At 45.0% G+C, this 11,010-nt stretch overlaps 1 protein-coding gene across 4 annotated transcripts in view; it reads right to left on the reverse strand.

Annotated features, from left to right (window-relative positions):
- The window catches only part of LOC115261430 (uncharacterized), a 129,845-nt gene extending 126,246 nt beyond the window's left edge, over window positions 1-3,599 (reverse strand). Inside the window, exons 1-2 of one of the 4 annotated variants that reach the window (XR_009998872.1) lie at window positions 3,038-3,599; window positions 789-1,677 (exon numbers count right to left, since the gene is read on the reverse strand). Coding sequence is in view for 2 of the 4 variants with exons in the window: in XM_062857202.1 (XP_062713186.1) it covers window positions 789-1,089 (301 nt within the window). In the remaining 2 variants the exon portion in view is untranslated. Of the gene's footprint in view, window positions 1-788; window positions 1,709-3,037 lie in introns of all 4 variants that reach the window. The other 3 variants (XR_009998871.1, XM_062857202.1, XM_062857201.1) reach the window with 3 other exon arrangements.
- Between the last annotated feature and the right edge of the window lie 7,411 nt (window positions 3,600-11,010).

Below are 11,010 nucleotides of genomic sequence, written 5' to 3' on the forward strand. Positions count from 1 at the left end.
ACAATTTACTTCGAGAAACACTCACTACGTGGCGCTAGTGTTCTTATAAGCTTTTAGTACAGTCTAATCGTCGCATATCTCGCGTTCTAGACCACTTAAAAGGATACTGTCTTCGGCAGAGTTGCTCAGAAGACTAAAAGCTTTCGCGTAGAAAACAACTTAGTTCGAGAATCACTCACTACATGGCGCTAGTGTTCTTAGGAGCTTCCAGGTTGTTCTTAACGTCATATACGTCGCGTTCTGGACCATTTAGAAGGATATAGTTTTCGGTAAAGTTGCTCGGAAGCATAAGTTTCATTGTAGATGAAATTTTGTTCAAATCACGGCAAAGTGTTTGCTGGAAATATCGTGGAAAGAGAGGTGGGGTAACTTAGGACATTAGCCATACACTCGTATGAATATAATTATCACGAAAATAAATAAAAAATATCATGATGTCAAACAATTTTGTCATGATTTTTAATGTAACACTTGCTTGGGAATCATTGTTCATGAGACCTCTATGGCCTAAAAAAATCTCAGAAACCTCTTTTTAACTCAGTTGCTTTGGGGCCGTTCATAAACCACGTAGATTTTTTGGGAGGAGGGGGGTTGTCTGACCAAAGTCTATGCTCCACACAGTCTCTTATGAATAGTCCCTTTTCAACGTCAGCTACATTACCGCTAACTAGTAGTTACATTTCCCAGAACGCACATTCATCCAGGCAAGTCTATGACTACACTATACAACAATCGCATTGATTGACGGACCTTATCTATTCTCGTGAACGATAAATAGCGACACTCACCTGTAACTGGGTCAGTTGGCATGTTGGCCGTGTTGAAACCCCGTTGCTCAAAAATGGAATGCACATTAGAACACGTCCGCTTGGTTCCCACCGGACCACCGGTCGTTCCCGGTGAGCTGGTCTCAGCTGTTTGGAGCACATTTTCACTGCTGTTTCCGCCGGCAACTGCTCCGGTCACCGATGATGACACACTGCTGCTACTAATGGCACTCGTTGATTGCCATTGACCGGACAGAATCAACAAGTGCAGCAGACACACAACAGCGAAAGCTGCGTTCTTCGGCAAGCGTGCCATCTTCATGGATTTTGCACGGGGAGAGTTCGTTACACAAATTGATCAGATAGATGATAACGAACGAGCAACACTGTCACACGGTGCAATCCACCCGACGACTTCAGATAGTGTACCACGCTCACTCACGATTGTAACGATTGCTCCACAGCGGACAAAGTATCATAAAACGCCGGTCATATTTTTTGCACTACACACACAAGCTGCACTGCGGTCATGAGAGGTCCTCGAAAGAGCACCAACTTTTCACTCCCACTTGAACCATTCGAAGAATGCGTGCACCGTTTATTTTTGCTTCTGTCTCGATCGATTTTATGTATATTTTGCTGAACACACAATATTTTAAGCTATTGTATATTTTTCATGCCATACACGAACGCGTCACAACACCACACACCAAACGAGCCTCGACAAATGTTTACAAATCTATGGCTGAAAGCTCAGACATTTTTATCGCACATTTTATCACTCCTCCGATGAGATTCCAGCAGCAGCAATGGCACACAACTGGCTGACGGCGATCGTCGTTTTCTCCAACCACACTCGCTCACTCGCAGCAATATGCTGAGCGGGGTAAGTGTATTCCATGCAGAATTACTGAAAAATGTTGAGTTTTAAACTGAACCACCTACAATTTAAATTATATTTAGCGTTTGTTTTCAGAATAGGAAACATAGCATTTTTCACTTTTTTCTATCCTCCGGTATTCTTAACGTTGAACTTTTCGTCATTGAAATCATCGTCATCATTAAACATTTGAAAGCAGTTTTTTCGTTCAAAACAAAAGTGTTTGCTATGAAAATATATTCACTGTACTCCACTTGAGGAATATAATGCAGTGAATATATTTTCATGATCCTTGTTTTGACTTGCAGCGAGAAAACTGCTTTTTATTTTCCGAAAAATGATGACGAATGCTTGAGCCTTAACTTCTTAACAGGTCCTAGAAGCAGGAATGGGAAATGTCATGGTATATAATTTAATTCATAACATTTCCCATCCCTGGTCGTAAGTGTTTTTGCACAAATTTATCTAAAAAATGTGTAGTTTGGAATCGATTTTATGGAAAAAACTTTCTGAGAAAAAACTGTTCAGAATTAATGTGACTTCACAGAAGAAAATATTATACTAGTCGTTTTCAAAGGTTTTCAAATACAAAGTTTCAAAATAACATTTTATTTATTTTCCTCATTCCAAAATAAGACCCCTTGCCCAAGAGGTTCCGCGTCCTATTTCTCCACAACTAAACAAAATTGGTGTAAATCTTTCAAGAATTTAAACAAAAATTGCTCAAGGCATATCTCTAGTTTTTCGCCAGAATTCATTTAGGCAAAGTTTTAACTTTTAACGTGCCCATAAAATATTCTTCATGCAAATCCATCATTCCATGAATACTACAAACACTAAAACTATAGAAGACGAATCAATGATTATTAAAAAAATTCAGCCGAAAACACTAGTGCGATGTTGTTATGAAGAACTAGCATAAGCTAAAATTCACGTAAATAAAAAGACAAAACAAAACTAGTAGGATGTACGCAAGATACTTTCTCTCTCTGGAAATCTATCAAGATCCATTGTTTCATAAACTACAAAAACTACAAGTGGTCGGAGTCCACAAATAAATTCTACAGGTTTTTTTTTATGGATTAGAAAATATTTTTACTAATGAAACATTGTTTCTAAGTCTAATGAATCCCCTCGAATTCGTCCTCAGACAAGATTTTTCATAACAACATCGGATTCTATGCTACAACTATTAAAATAAATATGAGTGAAAACACTTAGAACCTTCTTAAAAATTATTAGAGTCCACATTTTTTTAATTAGCGGAAAATGCTTTGTTTCCTAGTTTGAAAAATGTGTAAAGTTTCATTCAACGATCTGTGATTTGGCGTGGAATCAATCAGTAGCGAAATTTGTGTCCGAAGTTCGCGATGAAGTAAGGTGAACTCACTGATACACCGGCACTTGGAACACCACGCACACTATCCGGCTTTACTGCCTATATTCCTTCTTCGGCTCGGCTCAACAACGTTGTTTCAGCTCCACTCAAATGTATTGCCAATTCATTTTTTTTCACAGACGGCATGCAGTGATTGGAAAAGTTTGCCAAAATTGTATCCTTCGTTTTTTTCGCAAACAATAATGTACGATTCGCACTTTATCACTTTTTATCCTTGCGACAGTGATAAACTTACTAAACAACACCAATACGAATGCGTGTATGAATGGAGCACAATTTTTCCTTAATGAACAATACCCGACCAACTTCACTGAATTTTTCACTTGCCCAATTTGTCAAAAACTTCACTCTTCACGTCTGTACTGCAATCTTCGAATGTCACCAATATCCGACAGAAAAATAAATCCAAGCAAAACTAGTACCCACGAAAAACTAAAAAAAAACCAAACCAATGCGAAAAGTCTCTGTGAAAAGTTCAAAAACGGAACACACAGAGCACTGAAATATTGGTGAACCACTCCGCACAAAAGCTGAAAAGGTACTGAATGAACAGCGACGAGAGCGAGAACCGATTTTGCGTACCGAACCGACCGCAACGCAACATAAATAAAACTTGATGTTTTCTTCCGCATACAAGCGCACAAGACTCTCCCGTTCTCAAATTATCTGCTGCTCTGCATTGGGGACTACGAAGGTGATGATTTTGTTTGCGGTTTTCTGTGAGAAAGTGAAGGAGGGAAGATTTTTTGCTTTTTTTTCACTCATACTCCCATAAGAAACCCCGTAGGAAGAAAGAGTGTTTCCCGGCTCTTCAACCTTCGTAGTCCCCAATACTCTCCCGCTTTCGTGGCTTTTCAAGTAAGAGAAAGATGGAAAACTAAAATGCCGTTAGAATGACAAGAAGAGCATCACAATGGATAACACGCGCATGCAAGAGTGGGACAACTATTTCGTCAATTTACCGGCTATAGGGCACTGCACTGTTTTGATTTTGTATGTGGTTTTGACGTTTCTTGGCCTTGTTGTTTACATAACTTCTGTGAGCGTGAAAGAGAAGGAGAGAATTTTATGCAGCGCCCTATTGATTGAATTCAAAGAGATAGACGAACGGGTTTGGCAAAATTCAGGTAGCGTGTTTAGTTAACTGTAGCCATGTGTTTTTAAAGGTATCATTAGACCACAAACTTTAGTATAGACTCGACGTAGGCCTCCTGGTCCAATGTGATGGACTCCTTGCTTCGACCAAACCGGATCCCAAGGCAATGGTTGCGTTTGTCCCAGATTTTTTATCCGGAAGCAACAAGATAGTTGATGCTTCAATGTGTTCTTCTAAGCTATGTCGTCAACATATGTGGCAACGAACATCATCTTGCCTTCTCTGATACCGACGTACACGCACGGGTCGAATTGTGATGGTACCAGGTCGAAACGTCACAGAGCCGCATCCAGTTTGTGGTTCCAAACTTGGCTGGACTGCTTCAACCCGTACAATGCCTTGTTCAGCTTGCACACCATCGTCTTCCGTTTTCCGTAGAGGGGGCTGCTCCATGTAAATCTCTTCATCGAGATCTCCTTGCAGAAATGCCGTTACTGCATCCATCTGGTCTATCACGAGGTCATGCTTCACAGCCAGGACACGGCGTGCATAAGGTGAAGGTTTATCACAAAAAATTAGGCATCGCCAAATCCGCCGTTTTTCGAAAATATGGACTTCTAGCTTTCATTTAACGTGTTCCCCAAAAAAATCCACCGAGGGATCCCGAACAACTTTTTCAGAATACTGTTTTTCCCCATACAAAATGCACGGTTCCAAATTAATCCCTATTTCTACTTAACAAACATACTCAATTTTTGTATGAAAAAGTTCCCCCGATGGAATATTTCGATGTTGGGCTCGAATGAAAGCTGGTAGCGTTAACTTTCACGTAGCGTAAAAATTAGCGATGCCCATTTTTTTGTAATAAATTTGTTCTACCAGACACACCGTGAGGACGAAGAGGTATCGCAGCGAACTGTACCGCACGACGGGAGCATATGTTTCATCGTAGTCTACCCCCTTTCGCTGGGAATAGCCTTTGAAGACCAAACGTGCCTTGCGTCTTTGAGGGTTTTCGGTCCCATCACACTTTACCTTGTACACCCATTTGCACTTGATCGCTTTCCGGCCCTTTGGGAGCGGGGTCCAGGTGTTGTTGTTCACCAGCGCGTCGAACTCCTGCTGCATGGCACGTTTTCATGCATTGCTATCGTCCCGAGCCACCGCTTCTTGGTGCGAAGCGGGGTCGTCTCCTGATTCGCCATCCATACCAGATGCCATCGTCACAAGACCATCGTCATCGTTTGGTCTGCCAGTGCTGTCGTCATAGGGGAACCCATGGAAGTCGCTCGAATCATCGTCGGAGGTTGGCAGTGGAAGTGTTAAACCGGGTAGGCCAGTGGTATCAACAAGAAAATGCTTGTACTTGCCTGGCAGGACGTGCTCCCGTTCGCTGCTACTCAACACCTTTGACCGAGGTGGTTTTGAAGATTGTCGCGAAGGAAGCACAAGGTCAGTCAATGTAGAGGTGCTGCTTGTATCACATTCTTGGCTTGAAACGCATTCATCGTACTTACCGTACCTTACCGGTCAGGCTAAGGCCGGGGTGGCCTCTGCTGTACATAGTAGCCGCCTCCATTCCACTCGGTCCATGGCTGTTTGTCTCCAGTTCCGCACTCTGCGTAGGGTCCGCAGATCGTCCTCCACGCATTCATCGTAGTCGTCATCTGATTCCGCAGCATTTTCAATTGACGGATGTTCTGGTCCCGCCACGGGTTGCTCCGGAACGTGGGTCACAAACGGTTCACCGAAATCCAATTGAATGAACGTCGTAGGCCTCCTGCGTGGTTCCGCCGGAGACATCGCATCAGATGTAACGCTTTCATCCAGTAAAACGACCTCTCGACTCACGATGGTTGACTTCTTTATCGGATCGTACAGCCGATACCCTTTGGGTTCTTCATCGAAGCCTGTCAATATGCATTCATGAGATTTGAGATCCCACTTGTGCCGCTTCTGCTTTGGAAATTGAACCGTCGCTTTCGTAACAAACACGCGCAGATGTGAAGGGTGTGGTTTCCTTCCACTCCACGCTTCCTCTGGAGTCATATTATGCCCACGAGTAGGAGAACGGTTGATGAGGTAAACCGCGGTGGATACGGCCTACGCCCAGAAGCCTTTCGTTAGGTTGCAAATATTGTCTCGCTCCGCCAGACCGTTTAGCTGTGGCGTGCATTCGTTGGTCGTTTCGTGTCGGATGCCTTTCTTTTGTAAGTAACCTTGAAAACTTTTGTTGAGGAATTCCTTACCATTGTCAGTCCGGATCGCCTTAAGCTTCTTGCCGCTTTGACGCTCCGCCATCGCGTGGAATCTCTTGAATACTGCGAACACTTCATCTTCTGATTTCGTTTTCAGGAAGTACACAAACATGCGTCTGGTCTTGTCGTCGATGAACGTGATGTAGAACCGATTGCCCCCAATTGAGTTCGTCTCCATCGGACCGCTGATGTCGGAACGAACCAACTGCAGGACGTCCGCCGCACGGGAACCCTTCTTCGGAAATGGTAATTTCGATTGCTTTCCCTTCGAGCAGATTCGGCAATCCGCACCCGCTTGATTGATAAGTGTGATGCCGGTCGCCAGACCACCAGCAAGCTTCTTCAAATTTTCGGTCCCAAGATGCCCCATCCGTTTGTTCCAGAGCTCGAAACTTCCAGCGGCGTTACATGACATAATTTTTTGCCTGCTACTCACCGCCTGGTCCAGCTTGAATTGATTGTTGGAGTGGCTCGCAGTTGCCACCGACTCGCCTTCGGATTATGCACTTCGCAGCCGTCGTTGTCAAACTTGACCGAATACCCCTTTTGCACGATTCTACTCACCGAGAGAAGATTTGACGTCAATCCGGGAATCAGTTGCACGTCACTGACCGTAATATCGTCTAGATCACCTCTGAATTTTGGCTGGAGATTTGCCGAACCATAGGCAACGATGTTCATCGAACCACCATTCGCTGCAACAACCTTACCATTGGCGTTTTCGAGGTTCTCCAGAGTCCAGGAGCTGCTTGTTACTCGTTATGTGCGCATACGCCGCCGAGTCGGAAATCGTTCGCATCTCCCTTGCCAAACGTGGAAAACACCGTGCAAAACGTCTCACCTTTCCTGGAATCCTTGCAGTCCCTTGCGAGGTGTCCATGCTGACCACTTTTTCTGCATTTCGAGCCCTTGAATGCGGTAGGCTGGATTTTCGGAAATTTTCTTTTAGTTTGTTGGTTGCGAAGACTTGGCTGTTTTTCCGGTTGCTCTTGGAGCAGCTTGGGTTTCACGAAATCGCCTGTTATGATGACACCAGAATTTCCCAGCACCATGATCATAGGCCGATATTCGTCCGGGAGGCCAGCCAGGAGGATCGGCCCTTGTCTTCGAACGGCGTTTCCAAATTTTCCCACACCACGCGCGCGCCGATTCCGCGTCTTCGATGTAGACGTAAATTGTGGGGTCCAGGAGAGAGATCAGCTTCAATCGGACTTGCAGATCCTTCCGCTCTTCTACCGCTTCGAATGTTCCGTCGTCGTTCTGCTTGGGCTTCACGGCATCCCATAGTCCTTCTAGCTGAAGAAAAGCTTTCGCTGCGAACTTCCATGACGACCAGTTTTGGCGTCCTGCCAGTCGTTCGATGGGCGGGAGGGTTGAATATCCGCCGAAGCTTGATTGACTTCGAGAACTTTCCATCTTCCAGAACTATTTTTTTTTTCACAGCGACAGGCCCATTGTAGGGTCTAGCTCGAATCCAAAGTAAGATTCAATAAGCCACGGTCAGATTATTTACAGAAAATACCCATTTCTGCGCTCTGAAACAGCGTCTTTATGTCACCATGTCGCCAATTCTCCCTTCCTAGATGATTCCCGACTACTACGACCGTTTCTTCTCGTTGTCCTTAACAACGAGCACATGTCTCGGAACACTGAAGCAAATCATCTACTCATTATGTTATAATAACATAACCAATTTCCAACAATCCTCCTTTTGCTTTTTTATTCCACAAGTTTAAAATAAAGTTTCTTTTAAAACGCTTCATAACAAAATCTCTTTCTGATTATTGGTCTTTTATTTCCATTACGATCTATCTACAGTATTGTAGCCGGTAAATCCACAATACGCGTATGGTGTTGGTTGAAATGCGAAAGCTTTTAATCATCAACGAAAATCGTGCCTTCTATGTGCTCCTGATGAAACTGTGGTCAAGTAACCTTAACTCTTTGTAACCGGATGATTGCGCCACTACTGCCGCCATCTCGCTGGCCTCGAATACATTTGTTATGCTCGGTTTCATCGTCGGGGTCATATTGACCCCTTCGGCTCCAAACTACGCATCAAATGTGTGTGGTGGCGACTAAAGATAAACTACGACCTCGCTGCACTCTAGGGCTAGCACAACATCCAGAAGGTGGCTAAAGTCGGAAGGATACGCTGGATTGGGTATGTTGCAAGAACGCCGGACAACAACCCTGCTAAGTTGGTATTCGCTACTGATCCGGTTGATACGGGAAGGTTTGGGCGTAGAGACATTAACCGTCTTCTTATCATATTTTCTGACTCCTCATCTACATCTTTCATTTGACTGTTATGATGACAGCACGGCGGGCACTGTTGCCGGCAACAATGCGGATACGTCCATTGGGTCTACGGACAGCAACGATCGGAGCGGCCCACTCCGAGAAATCGACAGAGAAAATGAATGATTCCCTTCGACTCGAGACGGTTGAACTCGGCGTTCACCAATGGAGTTGTGTTGAATGGAACCGGGCGCATTGGACAAAAAACTGGGTTTGCGTTAGATATAAGGAAAAGCTTTACCTTCGTCTTGGTGCAGTGCCCCAGCGAGTCGTCGAACACAACCGGATGGTCACTTCGGAGCTTCATTTTGTTCACCACGGAGACTCCCCGGGTTTGGGAACTTGTTTCAGCTTCTTCTTTGCAGGCTTCTTTGCGGTCGGTGAGCTGGGCTAGAATCCAGAGATGCCCGTATCCTCAGTGTAGAAAAGAGAAATAGAAAATACACCACTCACGCTGTGCATCTCAACAGGAGCCCGTCTCTTATATGTGAATCCACCACTGCGATTCGGATGCGCGCAAGCTTGGTGGGTAGAAATAAATCTCTTAGCTCCCTGAGCACGAGGCCACACAACAGTGCGGTGAGAGCGCTTCAAAATTCTCTCCGGTAAAAATGTAAAAGATCACCCGGGCGCGCGCTCTAGTAAGGTTTTTGTGCCAGATTGCGCGCTGCGGTGAAACACCGGAGAGTTCTCGCCCCGGTGACACCATGGTGATGATTCGGTGACTGCTGGGTGAAAACACGGGAGAGCACGCGAGAGCGATTCGCGTGAAAGAGTGAGACACACTCGATCCAAAGTAAACGAGCAAGAGCACACACTAGCGCTTGGTCTACCCACCACCCAAAACAAGAGAAACTGGCTTCTTGGTATGGTGAAAAGTGTTCCTATCCCCAGTGTGGTCGATAAACTGACGCCGCAGTGAATCGCTACGGTGAAATGCCATCTCTGCTAGAATCACCGCCGTGCGATTTATTGATGCAGCCGCAGTAACCTCTGTCGGAAAACGGACAGTCACGGACGTAGTTGACCTGACCGCATTACCAGCATGGTGTGGATGGAAGTGGCTTACTTTTCGCTTTCGGTGGCGTTGAGACTGGTGCTCCTTTTTCTCCGAGACCTGATGGTTTTTGGATGAACGTCGTGTCCGCCCTGAGATTGACCAGTCGTTGGAACTCGTCGATGAGCGTCTGGAGAGTCACCGGTGCGTCACCCGTCTCGCCCTCCATGCAGGAAGGAAGACGTGCCCGGATATCGGCGTAGCGTAGTACCTTGAGACCACACACGAAAACCAAGCACTTGAAGTGATCGATCACTTTCTCGAACTCCTCGCAAGCACGGTTGCCTTCCCACCGTAGCTAATGATGTCCCCGGCCTCGTTATTCACCAGTAGCAGGCACTAGAAGCGCTTGTTGAAAACGGATGTCGGTGTGTGTGTGTGTGTGTGTGTGTGTATGTACAATCCATCTCCCACTGACCGGCAGTGCTTTTATGGAAGAAAAATGTTCGCGTCTATTTTTAACTTTTATCCATAGACGCAAACAGTTTTAGTCCTGGATATGGAAGGTGATAGCTCTACTGCACTTCCAACGACCCATTTCAAGTATGACAGGGCTTCCACGTACATCTTGAGGTCGTTTTCTGAAACAGTAAGCCCCGCATTGATGCATCCGGATATCAATTGGATATCTGAAATGCATTAACACTTCCTGAATCAAAAATTTGCATTTTTATTTCTGGCGCGTATTTCTTCTTCTTCTTGGCGTAACGTCCTCAATGGGACAAAGCCCGCTTCTCAGCTTAGTGTTCTATGAGCACTTCCACAGTTATTAACTGAGAGCTTCCTCTGCCAATGACCATTTTGCATGTGTATATCGTGTGGCAGGCACGAAGATACTCTATGCCCAAGGAAGTCAAGGAAATTTCCTTTACGAAAAGATCCTGGACCGACCGGGAATCGAACCCGTCACCCTCAGCATGGTCATGCTGAATACCCGTGCGTTTACCGCCTCGGCTATGTGGCGCGTATTTAGGTATAGTAAATATCACATGTATGAATAAAATGACGTTTTTAATTAGAAAGATTTCACCAAGTTCTTCATAGTCTGCCGTGATATAGTTGAACCGAAGACCACTTTATCAAGAAGACTTGCAACACTGCCGAAGATCGGGAGTCACTGTTACCAGCGCCACCACGGATAAAGGTGGAACTTTTTATGATAGTGTGAGTAAATCTTCATACTCGCACCAATACACTCTTACCCTTTTATACAAAGGTACCACCTTAACTCAACAGGCGGCAGTGCCGTCGG

The sequence above is a fragment of the Aedes albopictus genome, chromosome 3 (assembly GCF_035046485.1).
Source record: "Aedes albopictus strain Foshan chromosome 3, AalbF5, whole genome shotgun sequence".
Classification (NCBI taxonomy): Eukaryota; Metazoa; Arthropoda; class Insecta; order Diptera; family Culicidae; genus Aedes; species Aedes albopictus.